The 15,799-nt window shown below is 52.5% G+C and overlaps 1 protein-coding gene across 1 annotated transcript in view; it reads left to right on the top strand.

The window, feature by feature from the left end:
* The window catches only part of WSCD2 (WSC domain containing 2), a 51,244-nt gene extending 45,880 nt beyond the window's left edge, over positions 1–5,364 (top strand). Inside the window, exons 8-10 of the mRNA XM_061561865.1 lie at positions 2,501–2,665; positions 3,609–3,809; positions 4,508–5,364. Coding sequence (XP_061417849.1) covers positions 2,501–2,665; positions 3,609–3,809; positions 4,508–5,283 — 1,142 coding nt within the window. The 3' untranslated portion in view covers positions 5,284–5,364. The remainder of the gene's footprint in view (positions 1–2,500; positions 2,666–3,608; positions 3,810–4,507) is intronic.
* The last annotated feature ends 10,435 nt before the right edge of the window (positions 5,365–15,799 follow it).

Genomic DNA, 15,799 nt, shown 5'->3' with positions numbered 1-15,799 from the left:
ATTGCGATGGACAGCTGCACGTGTTCGTCTGTGTGCGTGTGTCTGTGGGGACCCGGGTTCGATTCCCGCTCATGGCCAACACCCAGTGACGATTATCTAAACCGGTCCTGGGCCTCCCCTAGGTCGACTCAGCCGCAAATGAGTACCTGGTGCGATGTGCAAACATCGCCACTGGGGAGACAAAGGCGGCCGGGCGTGGTGTTGGCCACCCACCCCCTCGTGTGCCGTGCTGGCCTTCATAGGTGCTCGCTAACAGCACTTGCCCCTACAGTCTGTTAAGGCTATACAGGGGATCTTTGTCTTTGTCTGTGGGGAGCGGTAGCGTAGTGGTTAGTGCTACGCTGCGCTACGAACCTGGCCAACCGGGTTCTATTCCCGCTCACGGACAACACCGGCGACGATTATCTGAAACGGGCCTGTGCCTCCCCTAGGTAGACTCAGCCTCAAATTGAGTACCTGTTGCGGTGTGTGGTAAACATCGCCACCAGGGAGACAAAAGCGGTATGGCGTGGTGCTGGCCACCCACCCCCTCATGTGCCGTTCCAGTCTTCATAGGTGCTCGCTAACCGCACTTGCCCCAAACGTATATCAAGGCTATACGGGGGTTCTTCGTCTTGTTTTTTTTATTGTTACCCAGACAGTTTGTGGAAAGCTGTGGGGGGGAGGGTATTTGTCTTTATTGTGATGTGTGTGTGTGTGACGGATAGTGCAGTGGTTAGCGCAATGCACTACCAACCCAGCTTCCCAAGTTCGATTCCCACTAACGAACAATATCAATAAACTAATACTATATATGAACCGATCTCCATGTAATGTCGTCGATAAATATATGCTTCTGCGAGTCTCTATGGATCCCTACGCGAGTCTATGGATCTCACAGCGAGTACAGTATATGGATGTCAGTGTGAGTCTGTGGATCTCAGTGTGAGTCTGTGGATCTCTGTGTGAGTCTATGGATCTCAGTGTGAGTCTGTGGATCTCAGTGTGAGTCTATGGATCTCAGAGTGAGTATATGGGTCTCTGTGTGAGTCTATGGGTCTCTGTGTGAGTCTGTGGATCCCAGAGTGAGTCTATGGATCTCAGAGTGAGTCTATGGATCTCAGAGTGAGTCTATGGATATCAGAGTGAGTCTATGGATATCAGTGTGAGTCTATGGGTCTCATTGTGAGTCTATGGATCTCTGTGTGAGTCTATGGATCTATGTGTGAGTCTATGGATCTCAGTGTGAGTCTATGCGTCTCTGTGTGAGTCTATGGATCGCTATGCGAGTCTATGGATCTCAGAGTGAGTCTATTGGTCATTGGCTCTGGTGCAAGGAATTGGCAGGAGAATCCAGTGCACTCCTCCGGGTTGGTGGGCTACCTTTGCGGAACTGCTGGGTGGGTGGAGGTGGACTTGCTGCACCGGCTGTGCGCTCTTTATTGATCATCTATTGGAGAAAATAAAAGTGTTGCAGGCTGTCTGGCTGGCTGGAGTGTGGGGAGGGAAGCACGGATGGATGGTCACGTTGAAAGGAACGTGCGGGCTGCGAGTAACAACAACGACGACGATGATGATGATGATCGTGATGATGGTGATGATGATGATTGATGATGATGATTGATGATGATGATGACGATAACGATGATGAAGATGATTGATGATGATGATTGATGATGATGTTGATGATGATGATGTTGATGATGATGTTGATGATGATGTTGATGATGATGTTGATGATGATGTTGATGATGATGTTGATGATGATGTTGATGATGATGATTGATGATGATGATTGATGATGATGATTGATGATGATGATGACGATAACGATGATGAAGATGATTGATGATGATGATTGATGATGATGATGATGATTGATGATGATTGATGATGTTGATGATGATGTTGATGATGATGTTGATGATGATGTTGATGATGATGTTGATGATGATGTTGATGATGATGTTGATGATGATGTTGATGATGATGTTGATGATGATGTTGATGATGATGATGTTGATGATGATGTTGATGATGATGTTGATGATGATGTTGATGATGATGTTGATGATGATGTTGATGATGATGAACCCACGTGTCTGCGCTGCTGCCGTGTGGCCTGCGGGTCCGTGTGGGTGGTGGTGGTTACGTGGTTAGTGGTTAGTGGTGGTGGTGGGTGGTGGCATGGTTGGTGGTGGTGGGTGGTGGTGGTGGTGGTGGGTGGTGGTTACGTGGTTGGTGGTGGTGGGTGGTGGTAGCGTGTTTGGTGGTGGTGGGTGGCAGTGACGGTGGTCGTGGTGGTGGGTGGTGGTGACGTGATTGGTCGTGGTGGGTGTTTCTGGTGATGGGTGTTTATGATGGTTGGTGGTGTTGGTGATGGGTGTGTATGGTGGTGGGTGGTGGTGGTTTTGGGTGGTTATGGTAGTTATGGTGGTGGTGGTGGGTGTGTGTTGGTGGTGGTGGGTGTTTATGGTGGTGGTGGGTGTTTATGGTGGTGGTGGCTGTTGTACGCACACAGACAAGCGCTGCGTGGAGAAGCGCTTCCTGCCTGCGCGAGGCCGCAGACTCACGGCCCTCGCCAGCTTCCCCGGAGCCGGCAACACGTGGACCCGTCACCTGCTGGAGCTCGCCACGGGCTACTACACGGGCAGCTTCTACTTCGACGGCTCTCTCTACAACAAGGGTGCGTCGGGGCGAGTGGTGGGGAGCCGGAGCGTGGATTAAAACTATAATACAAAATTCTAGATTTGAAGCTTTCGTGACTGCGAGGATTCATACTCTCAGTTTTTTCGGTAAAGTCACGTAGGTAAAACAATGAAATTAAAATTAATAAAAATAATAAAAATCACGACGTTTCGGAGGCACAGACAGATTTGCTGCAAATCTGGCTGTGACGGTCCCACCTGATGACGGAGACTTGTGTTGCCTCCGAAACGTCGTGATTTTTATTATTTTTATTAATTTTAATTTCATTGTTTTACCTACGTGACTTTACCGAAAAAAATAAGAATATAAAACGAAAGTGTTTTTTTTTTATTTTGCCATGTAAGGGTCCCACTAAGCTGCCAATTAGCTCTGTTTGACAAGCAACGGGGCTTTCACGAATGATAGCTCAACGCAGTGGCTTATCGTCATGTGTGGACATGCATAGCCACGCGCGATGTTGATTCCAAATGGGAAGGGGAAGAACCCGGAGGACCCGGAGAAAAATTCCACGCGACCACGGGGAGAGAGACACCGCAATCTCCAAATCTACAGCAGCAGCAGGCGTCAGGGTCGAGATCGAACCCACGACCTCCTGTACACCAGGCGAGGTAGTCAACATCTCTGAGCCACTGTGGAGCGCTACGAACCCGCCAGAGAGCCGAGTTCGATTCCCGCTCACGGCCACCTAAACTCTAACATCCCCTCCCCATTACCCACCCCCACCTCCCCCGCCCCACCACCCCCCCACCTCCCCCTGCCATCCCCCCCCACCTCCCCCGCTACCCTGCCCACCCCCGCCCACCTCCCCCGCTACCCTGCCCACCCCCCCCACCTCCCCCCGCCATCCCCCCCCACCTCCCCCGCTACCCTGCCCCCCCCCACCTCCCCCACCCCCCCACCCCCCCCACCCACCCCCCCAGGCTTCAAGGGAGAGAAGGATCACTGGCGCAGCGGGCGCACGCTCTGCGTGAAGACGCACGAGAGCGGGCGGCGAGAGATCGAGGCGTTCGACTCGGCCATCCTGCTCGTGCGCAACCCCTACCGAGCCCTCGTCGCCGAGTTCAACCGCAAGTACGGGGGACACCTGGGCTACGCCTCCGAGAAGAGGTGGAGGGGGAAAGGTGGGTGGTGGAAGAGATGGTGGTGGAGGTGGGGGGGGGCTGTGAAGATTCATCGATTTGTCGATTGGCGTTGATTCTGACCTCACTTCACTCACCCCACCCCCTCCCCCCACTCGCCTGTCTTTTCACCTCTTCCATTACCCCGCTCACCCACCCCTTACCTGCCCCCTCCTCCACCCTATCCCATCAACTCCTGGAGTGACTCACTCCCTCACCTCATCCCTCATCATTCCTCACCAACCACTCTCCCATTCCCTCATCCCCTCAATTCTTCGACTCATCACTGCCCCGCCTCCACCATCCCTCCCTCTCCCCCACCACCCCCTCCCCATTACCCCCCGCCCCCCCCCCCCCATTATCATTCTTCATCCTCTCCCTATTCCCATCACCCCCACCCTACATATTTCCTCCCTCTTCCAAATCCTCTCCTCCCTTCAATTCAACTCGTCACCCCCCCGTCTATCTCCCTCCTCCCCCCTCCCCTGTCCCCACGCCCCCCCCCCCCCCCCCCATTATCATTCTTCATCCTCCCCCCACTCTCATCACCCCCTACATCTTTCCTCCCTCTTCCAAATCCCCTCCTCCCTTCAATTCTTCAACTCGTCACCCCCCCCCCGTCTATCCCCCTTCTCCCCCCTCCCCCCCTTTATCCCCCTCCTCCCCCCCCCTCTCCTGCCCCCCCGCCCCCCCGCGCGCAGAGTGGCCGGACTTCGTGCACAGCTACGCGCCCTGGTGGGTGTCCCACGCCCTCGACTGGCTGCGCTACGGCCCCCGCCGCCGCCTCCTCGTGGTGCACTACGAGCGGCTGCGCGGGGAGCTCCACGCCGAGATGCGGCGCATGGTGGCCTTCCTGGGCGCGCCGCCTCTCGCCACGCAGCCGCCGCAGACGCCGCAGCATCACCACCACCACCACCGCCGCCAGCAACAGCAGCAGCGGCAGCAGCAGCGGCAGCAGCGACACAACCAGCAGCTCAACCACCAGCACCACCAGCAGCAGCAGCTCCAGCAGCAGCAGCAGGAGCACCAGCTCCAGCACCATCAGCAGCAGCGGCAGCTCCAGCAGCACCAGCAGCATCAGGAGCAGCAGCAGCCCGCTGTCTACTCCAACTCCACCACACCGTCGTCATCATCATCATCGTCGTCGTCATCTTCACCCCAGTCTCAATCGTCACCAACAGCGCCGCCGTCGCCTCTTCCTCCTCCATCATCATCCTCGTCATCCTCATCGACGCCCTCGTCCGCGGAGTCGTCGTCAGCGGCGGCGGCGGCGGCGCTGCTGGAGGAGCGGCTGCTGTGCACGGAGGCGCACAGGGACGGCAGCTTCAAGCGCTCGGGACGCCGCAAGTTGGCCTGGGACCCCTTCACGGCGCCGATGCGGGCCGCCATCGACGGCTACATCCGCGTGGTCAATGACGCTCTGCTCTCGGGGGGCCACGGGCCCCTGCCCAGCGAGTATTGCTGCCCCCCCAGATGATGCGAAGCAGGAGAACGGACGGAGAGGAAGGCAAAGATTCTCACACCCCCCCCACTTCCCCCCCCCCCCACTTCGTCCTCCCCCCCCACTCTCACCCCCCCACACTCTCACCCTCCCCCCACTCTCACCCCCCCCCCACTCTCACCCCCCCCCACTCTCACCCCCCCACACTCTCACCCCCCCCCCACTCTCACCCCCCCCCCACTCTCACCCCCCCACACTCTCCCCACCACTCCCCCCCCACTCTCCCCTCCCCACACTCTCACCCCCCCCCCCCCCCACTCTCACCCCCCCCCCCACTCTCACCCCCCCACACTCTCCCCACCACTCCCCCCCCACTCTCCCCCCCTTCTCCCCCCCCCCCGCTCTCCCCCCCCCCACTCTCCCCCTCCCCACTCTCCCCCAACCACTCTCCCCCCCCCCACTCTCCCCCCCACTCTCCCTCCACTCCCCCCCCCCACTCTCCCTCCACCCCCCCCCCACTTCCACCCCCCACTCCCCCCCCCACTCCCCCCCCCCCACTCTCCCCCACTCCCCCCCCCCACACTCCCCCATTCCCCCCCCCATTCCCCCCCCCCACTACCCTCCCCCACTCCCCCGTGTTGCCTTTTAAGAGACTGCTAGAGGCGGGGGGGGTCAAGGTGCTGTGAGTGAGGATTGCCTGCGAAGGCCGCTACGGCGCGTGGCGACGCGGCGTGGTGGTGGTGCTTCGTGTTGGCGGTCAGCGCCGCGTGGTCTCTTGGGACCCAGGACCCGGTTCAAATGTTCGCCGCACCGCGAGCCGATATCGAACCTCGGGCTCGCGGGTTCGTGGCGCAGGGCGCCAAGCGCCGTGCCGACGCTCCACGCAAAGACAAAGGTCCCCCCGTATAGACAGCTCCTTGGGGCAAGTGCTGTTTGCGAACACCTACACAAAGACACATATCCCCCCGTATAGCCTTGACGGAATGTTTTGGGGCAAGTGCTGTTAGCGAGCACCTAATGAAGGCCGGCACGGCACATGAGGGGGTGGGTGGCCAGCACCACGCCCGGCCGCCTTTGTCTCCCCAGTGGCGATGTTAACACACCGCATCAGGTACCCATTTAAGGCTGAGTTGACCTAGGGGAGGCCCAGGACCGGTTGAGATAATCGTCACCGGTGTTGGCCGTGAGCGGGAATCGAACTCGGGTCGCCGGGTTCGTAGCGCGCTACACTAACACACACACTAACACACGCACACTAACACACACACTAACACACACACACTAACCCACACACACAGATCTGGCTTGGGCGCTTCTCGAATGGGGGGCGGAGGGCGTGTGGGGGGCAGGGGGGGGCCATGGCAGTGATGATGCACAGCGCCCCCCACTAACGCCGGCCCCGCCCCTCGCCCCACCCCTCTCCCCGACGCCTACATCAACAACCAAACACCGAGACCCATACCGATACCCACACATGCAAACCTACTCCCCACCCCCCAGACATGAATCTGGTCTGGTTATTCACGTTGTGGATGTGACGTGGATCAGTGGTGGTGCAGGTGGTGATGGCACAGGTGGTGGTGCAGGTCGTAGTGGTGTAGATGGTGGTGGTGCAGGTGATGATGGTGGTGGTGTAGGTCGTAGTGGTGGTGGTGCAGGTGATGGATTTTAATGCGGAATTAACTGTGCTGTGTTGTTGAGCGAACAACACTTGTGTGTGGTTGACCTACGGATGGATATTCTCGACTTGCTCTCGCCATAGCAACGTGGAATTTCCACCACTGGCTCTGCAGGGCTGTGAGCAGAAGATCACTCTGTGTCGTTCATGATCCTTGGTAGTGATATGATTCACGGATGATGATGATGATGACTGGCAGTGGTCACAGAGTGGGGAGCGGTAACTGTTACAGTCATCGTGCTGCGCCATGGACCTTGTCCACTCAAGTTCGATTCCCGCTCAAGGTACCCAATGGCGAATGTCTGACCCGGTACCCTGGGCCTCCCCAATGTCAACTCAGCATTGTGCCATGTGTAAACATCGCCTCTGGGGAGACAAAGGCGGCCGGGCGTGGCGTTGGCCACCCACCCCCTCGTGCGCCGTGTGGGCCTTCATATGTGCTTACTCGCAAACAGCACTTGCCCCAACAGTCTGTCAAGCTTGTATGGGGCATCTTTGTCTTTGGGAGGTTCTATTTCTCTGGGGCTGTATTTTAATACTGAAATGACTGCCCTATGTTGCCGATGGATACGAGTTTGTTTGTTTTTTTACAGATATTTGGTTGAGGATGCTGATCATGATGATGCTGATGATTCAATTCTCTCTCGATGGCTGCTCGTAATTATATGGTGATGATTTGATCGAAGCATGATAATAATGATTATCATGCTGACTGTGACTGATGCATGCTGATGATGATGATTGTTATCATGTTAATCACGGTGGTGGTGGTGGTGGTGCAAGTTGTGAGTTAGCGCACTACGCTATGAACTCGGCGACCCGAGTTCTATTCCAGATCACCGCCAATTACAGTGGCGAATATTTCAACCGGCTCTGGGCCTCCACTAGGTCCACTCAGCCTTCAACGCGAGTACCTGCTGCGGCCGGGGCTGTGCGTGGTTTTGGCCACCCCCATTCCAGTCGTTGTGAAACTCGCTAACAACACTTGTCCCCCAACAGACTATTTAAAGCTACACGGAGGATGTTTACCTTTGGTTGTGGAAGTGATTCTAGATTTCAAGCTTTCTTGACTGCAAGGATTCATACTCTTAGTTCTTTCGGTAAAGTCATGTAGGTAAAAAAAATGAAATAAAAATTAAATAATAAAATCACTATTATTTTATTTTTATTAATTTTAATTTCATTTTTTTTACCTACGTGTCTTTACCGAAAGAACTAAGAGTATGTTGGAAGTGATGGTGGTGGTGGAGGTGGTGGAGGTGGTGGTGGTGGTGGTGGTGGTGGTGGTGGAGGTGGTTGTGGAAGTAATGGTGGTGGTGGAGGTGGTGGTGGTGATGATGGAGGAGGTGGTGGTGGTAAGTCAGTTCGAGTCATTGAGACCAGTTGGTCTCGCGCACTCCAGTCCATCACGAATGCGCACAGGTGTGTGTGTGTGTGAGTTGGTTAAATAACTACGCCGGGATTGTATTTTAATACTGAATTCGCTTTGTGCTATGTTGCTGATGGGGGTATGGTTTTTAACAGAGGAGATGTGGTCGATGGTTATGATCATTGTTTTTTTTGCTTGCTGCTAAAAATTATTGGTGATGACTGCTGGTTGGTATGATCGATGGGCGAACTTTCTCATGATGCCCGTGGGTGGTGGCGGTGGTGGTGAAAATATTAAACTGGGTTGGATTTAAACTCTTCTCTGAATGTATTATGTTGTTAGTGATGTCGTTGGCATCCGTGTGATTGTACCGACCTTAGAGTAATGGTGATCGAGCATCAAATGGTTTATTCATAATAAACGTGTTTTGGTTAGATCGCGTTATTTATACATGTGTCGTAACCCTCCACCACCCGACACGGCCAATCAGTAAAAAAGTGTCACGTTCTCAAAAGACAAATAGTTCACTACTTGAGCCCACCGGTGTGTTGAAGAGTGAATCCACAACATTAAAAAATTGTTCATCCCGAATGACAGTAATGCAACGACAACAATAACGTCACATTTAATAATGTTGTGGATTCACTCTTCAACACACCGGTGGACTCAAGTAGTGAACTATTTGTCTTTTGTCAACGTGACACTTTTTTTACTGATTGGCCGTGTCGGGTGGTGGAGGGTTACGGCACATTTATAAATAACGCGATCTAACCCAGAAACGTTTATTATGAATAATATCGGTCGCGAAAGCCTACGTGTTAAACTAGATGTTTATTATTGATGGTGAAAGCTGACGTTGACTGATGGTGCATGGTGATGATGATGTTGGTGATGATAATTGATGATCATGATGCTATAATCAGCATGACTGTGACTGATGGATGATGATCATCATCGTCATGGTGATTCATTAACTTAATTTGTTTAATTTCAATAGCAAATTACACATGTGTTCGTCCCGAACGACAGTAATGCAACGACAACAATAACGTCAAAAGCATTACCTGTCAATCACTGGACTCTTCGAACGCTTCCGTCAACTAGTGAAACATTAACACTGACAAGATGAAAGATCACAACTTCAGAGATGTCCAAGGATCACTCGACGCGCAGAACTTTCAACTCTGAATAAAGTTGCGCAGACACGGACGCACGAAGTACCGTCGACAATCCAGTGCGCACACTCCGTGTGTTTCTCGCTGTCAAATTAAAACTCGTTACCACGTGGAACTCACTGCCACCTGGATTACGGTACCACGTGGAACTCGCTAAAACGTGGGATTCGTAACCACGTGTATCACGGTACCACGTGGAACTCGCTACCTGAAAATGAGGCTTTTTCTGGTCTCTTTAGATCTCATCTGGTTACACAACATAAGCTTACAAAGTGAAACTCACTCACGCACGCGCAATCTCTCATTCATTCATTCACCCACCCACTAATTTCACTCATTCACCCGCTGACTCGTCGGCCACTCGCCCCTTGCAAACCAAAACGAGATTCTGCCCCGGCATCTTGAGCTTCTCAACTGAGTCGGTGTCAAAAAAAAAATTCACTCGAGGCTCGAAATCGCGTCAAACAACTTGTTAAAACTACCCTTCAGGCAAATACCAAGTCCCGTGAACGCATCGACACGTGCTGAACCGTGACAGCTCCCACTCGCGGCCTTCACAGACGCGCCGTGACATTCACGATCCTGACAGTTGCGTAATCAACCACTCGGACACCCCAGACCCTCCCTTACAGAGCCAGGAGCAGTCCAGGCAGTTTGTTTGATGATTTCACATCACGCATTTTCATTTTGTGCTGTTTCATAAGTCATCATCGTCATCATCAGCAGCGGCAGCAGCATCTACAATCTATCTACTGCTCGATAAGGTCCCCCATTACCACCCCCCCCCCCCCCAAAAAAAAAGCATAGCCGGTCTTGTGATGTTACAAAGACAAATATCCTCTTTAGAGCCTTCACCGACTTTTGAGGCAAGTGCTGCCGGCACGGCGCACTAAGTGGTTGGGTGGCTACCAGCACCACGCCCGACCGCCTTTGTCTCCCCCAGTGGCGATGTTTACAGACGCACCTACACCGGGCAGTCACTTGAGGCCGAGTCGACCTAGGGGAGGGCCCATATATCCTACCTGAGATAATAATCGTTACTCTGTGTCGGTGGTGGCCGTGAGCGGGACAATAAATAGAACTCGGCCCTGCCGGGTTCGCCGCGATGCGACGATCCGCTGATTCCATCGCTCCATCTCCGCGCAGTGCCGGAGAGAGGGGCCGAGGGTTCGTTCCCCTGTGTGTGCGTTCTCCACGCTTTCCCGTGGCATCGTCCTCCCCACGCGAAGGCCACACACGTGTGCATTTTGCTCGCCGATTTCAGAGCCCGAAGTCGCACGAGAGAACCACACAGAGAGAGAGAGAGCGAGCAGACGAGCGAGCGAGACTTCGCGAGGCTTTTGCCGAGCGAAATAATTCACATTCATCATTACCACCGCTACTGTTACTCCTACTACAATCGGCAAATTTGACAGATATATATATAATTCATCGGGCAGTATATATATTTTTAAAAACGATTAGGGCAAGGGTGTGTATTATTTAAAACATGTATCGATGTATCAGTTGAAGCCCGCATTTCCATATCGTTGCAGAGAGATATATATACACGGGGGGAGAGGATGGAAAGTCAATATCGCATCGAACTGCGGCTGATGCATCCGATCAAAGGACAGCTATCGAGCCGATTCAAACATTATCGTTGTACTCCGAAGTGGAAATGCTCGCTACAGACCCATTAATATTAATATCTGACAAATAGTTTGTCAAAGTGTTGCGAAACGCACTTCTGTTTACCAAGGACGTTGGGTATTGATGGATCGGACTCAACGGGTTCTTTGAGAGAGAGAGAGAAATAAAATAAATAACTTAAGTTCGGTTGAATAAATGATGATTATTATTCTTATATCTGTCATTGGTAATGTTGTCATTCTCTCGGTCCGCGAAAGCACCGTGCAGTGAGCATTGCACCACCGTATAGAGACACAAAAAAAGATCCCCCGTGTAGCCTCAACAGACTGTTGGGGCAAGTGCTGTTAGTGAGCACCTATGAAGGCCGGCACGGCACACGAAGGGGCGGGTGGCCAGCACCACGCCCGGCCGCCTTTGTCTCCCCAATGGCGATGTTTACACACCGCACCAGGTACTCATTTGAATGAATCTAGGAGAGTCCCATGACCGGTTCAGATAATCGTCACCGGTGTTGGCAGTGAGCGGGAATCGAACTCGGGTCGTCGGGTTCGTATCGCAGCGCGCTAACCGCTGCGCCACCGCTCCTCATACAGACGTGTACCCACACACGGACACACGGAACACACACACACACGGAACACGTGCACACACACACACGGAACACGCACACACACACACACGGAACACGTGAACACACACACAGAACACGTGAACACACACACACGGAACACGCACACACACAGAACACGTGAACACACACACACACGGAACACGCACACACAGAACACGTGAACACAAACACACACGGAACACGCACACACACACGCACGGAACACGCACACACACGCGCGGAACACGTGCACACACACGGACACACGGAACACGCACACACGCACGCACTGAGAGCGTAATATGCATCTCAGCTCTATTTACGCAGACAGCGTAACTGGTTAAGTGCGTCACGGGCAGGGCGTGTTGAACAATCATCGGTCGCGTGCAGCGTGGAACGAGTCAATGTGAATGGGGAGGAGCAAACGCGACACGACGGAGCGTGGTGGAGGTGGTTGGGGTAGTGAGGACTGGAGTTTGGAGAGAGATGGAGAAAGATGGAGAGACAGAGATTTAGAAATATCGAGCGAGCCCGTGAGACGTAAAGAAACAAATGCAGCAATTGATATGAAGAGAGTGGAGAGAGAAAGAAGCAGTGACAGAGAGGCATGGAGAGAAGCAGATACATCTCAAGCAAGACAGAGAGATTCGAGATTTGAAGCTTTCGTGACTGCAAGGATTCATACGCTTTGCTTTTTTTCGGTAAAGTCACGTGGGTAAAAAATAAAATAGATGAAAACAACTCAATTAAATCACGACCTTCTCGGAGGCAACACAAGCTTCCGTCTTCAGGTGGAACCGTTAGAGCCAAAATCACTGTAGTCGTGATTTAATTGAGTTGTTTTCATTTATTTTATTTTTTACCGACTTGACTTTACCGAAAAAAACAAAGACAGAGAGAGTTAGATCAATAGATATAAGCACAACGAGAGGCATACATAGAGACAAAATATTCCCCGTATAGCCTTGACAGACTGTAGGAGCAAGTGCTGTTAGCGAGCACCTATGAAGGCCGGAACGGTACACGAGGGGGTAGGTGGCCAGCACCACGCCCAACCGCCTTTGTCTCCCCAGTGGCGATGTTTACACACCGCACCAGGTACTCATTTGAGGCTGAGTCGACCTAGGGGAAGCCCAGGACCGGTTCAGATAATCGTCACCGGTGTTGGCCGTGAGCGGAAATCGAACCTGGGTCGCCAGGTTCGAAACGCAGTGCGCTAACCGCTACACCACCGCTCCCCATAGAGACACACACACACAGACAGACACAGCGACACACACACACAGACAGACACAGCGACACACACAGAAACAGATTCGAGAGACTTGGTAAGAGAGACACAAAAAGAGGGAAGACAAAGACAGACATTGACATACAGACACCTACAGAGAGACATACCAACACAAAGACGTCGCATTCACTGTGTCACGAAGAACATTTTTTTTGGAAACTGTTATTTACTAATTGCTTGTGCCTCGAATGTGCAGAAAAATCTAGATTTGAAGTTTTCGTGACTGCAAGGATCCATACTCTTTGGTTCTTTCGGTAAAGTCACGTAGGTAAAAAAAATGAAATAAAAATTAATAAAAAATTAAATAATAAAATCACTATTATTTTATTTTTATTCATTTTAATTTCCTTTTTTTTACCTACGTGACTTTACCGAAAGAACTAAGAGTATGTTGGAAGTGATGGTGGTGGTGGTGGAGGTGGTGGAGGTGGTGGTGGTGGTGGAGGTGGTTGTGGAAGTGATGGTGGTGGTGGTGGTGATGATGGACGTTTCGGAGGCATCAAGTGGGACAACCACAGCAAAAAGAAACATAATTACTGTAGTGGGCAGAGAGAGCTATTTGTGACAAGCGATTATATATATTTATTTTTTCACCTACATGACTTTACCGAAATAACCTAAGAGTATAGTGCAGAACATGGCTCTTATTCCCCACAAACTTTGCTTTTGTGACCAGGACAGTGATATTTTGAAATGTACCTGCTTCCAATAAGAAATCGTGTCCATTTGTGTCTTTCGTTCACATGAAGTCCTGGTCACAAAAGCAAAGTTTGTGGGGAATAATGTAATTTTCTGTACTTTTTCGGCATAAGTAATAAAAAAATAACACTTACTACCCAGGAGCAATTTTTCTTTTACAGGAACAAAAATTGTGTTCCATAGTGATGTAATCATAGAGACGACGATAGACAGGGAGAGCAAAACACACACACACACAGACAAGGACAGAGAGACACCGAGAGAAAATGAAAGTGAATAGTGGGGGTGAGAGTGAATAGTGAGAGAGAGAATATTGGGAGAGTGAACAGTGTGAGTGAATGGTGGGAGTGATAGTGAATATTGGAGGTGATAGTGAATATTGGAGGTGATAGTGAATAGGGAGAATGAATAGTGGGAGAGTGAATAGTGTGAGTGAATGGTGGGGGTGAGAGTAAATAGTGGGGGCGAGAGTGAATATTGGAGGTGATAGTGAATATTGGAGGTGATAGTGAATAGTGGGGATGGAAATGAATAGTGGGGATGAGAGTGAATAGTGAGGGTGGGGGTGAATAGTGGCAGTGAGAGTTAATAGTGGAAGTGAGCGTGAATAGTGGGCTGAATAGGGGAAAATTGAATGGTGAGGTTTGGAGTGAATAGCGAGGGTCGGAATAAATTGTCGGAGTAAGAGTGAATATTGGGAGTGAAAGTGAATAGTGAGAGTGAGATTAAATAGTGGGAGCGAGAGTGAATAGAGAGCGCGTGAGGGGGGGGTAGAAGAGAGGGGATGGGAGCGTTATCTCACAGAGCTGTCACCGTGAAAAGGGCAGTGTGAGCCTCACACACGCACACACACGTGTACACACACGTGTACACACACACACACGTGTGTGTGTGTGTGTACACGTGTGTGTACATGTGTGTGTGGGGAGCGGTAGTGTAGCGGTTAGCGCGCTGCACTACGAACCTGGCGACCCCGATTCGATTCCCGCTCACGGCAAACACCAGTGACGATTATCTGAACCGGTCCTGGGCCTCTCCTAGGTCGACTCAGCCTCAAATGAGTACCTGGCGCGGTGTGTAAACATCGCCACTAGGGAGACAAAGGCGGTCGGGCGTGGCGCTGGCCCACCCACCCCCTCGTGTGCCGTTCCGGCCTTCATAGGTGCTCGCTAACAGCACTTGCCCCTACAGTCTGTTAAGGCTATACGGGGGATCTTTGTACACGTGTGTGAGTCGACACTCACAGGCTCGCTCTCACCCCCAAGCTCGCCCACACCCCCACACAGCCCCCCCCCCCCGCACCGCGTGACATTTGCCCAAGGCGCCTCCTCGCGCCGCGAAGGCTTTCGCGGGTGACTGCCGCCGTCCAAATGCCGCCACGGCCACAGCGAAGGCACGATCCTCGTTTTAATATTTCACGTGGCATTAGCAAATAGCACAGCCCCATCTCCAACCCCTCAATTCCCCCCCGCCCGTTCCGTCCAAGCCATCCTCGCTCCCATCCTTCCCCCACCCAAGATCGACCCCCACCCCCCATATAACCACCCTCTCCCCCCATACCCACCGCTATCCCTCCCCACCCCTCCCCACCCCTCCCCACCCCTCCCCACCCCACCCCTCCCATCGTGTAGCACCAACCCTCACCGTGACCCGTACGGGACAAGCCAATGAGAGTACAGCTACAGCTGTGACCCGAACCCTGACCCACGCTGGAGTCAGACGGCGCAACGCGGATGATCGTGGTGATCGTGGTGGTGATGGTGGTGGTGATGATCGTGGTGATGATCGTGGTGATGGTGGTGGTGATGGTGGTGATGGTGGTGATGGTGGTGGTGGTGATGGTGGTGATGGTGGTGGTGGTGATGGTGGTTGTGATGGTGGTGATGGTGGTGGTGATGATCGTGGTGATGATCGTGGTGGTGGTGGTAGTGATGATCGTGATGATGGTGGTGATGATGACGACGGCGGTGCTGCTGCTGCGTTAGCGGTGATGCACACACAAACAAAGAACACTGTGTCCTTAAAATGTATATATAAAATATACGACGTTTCGGAGAATCGACCTTCGTTTCTCGAGGACGAAACCTACCGCTTCACC

The sequence above is a fragment of the Lethenteron reissneri genome, chromosome 28 (genome assembly GCF_015708825.2).
Source record: "Lethenteron reissneri isolate LAM-NWPU_2019-01 chromosome 28, ASM1570882v1, whole genome shotgun sequence".
NCBI classification, from domain to species: Eukaryota; Metazoa; Chordata; class Hyperoartia; order Petromyzontiformes; family Petromyzontidae; genus Lethenteron; species Lethenteron reissneri.
The sequence above is the reverse complement of the archived record's forward strand: the minus strand, read 5'-3'. Positions and strand labels throughout refer to the sequence as shown.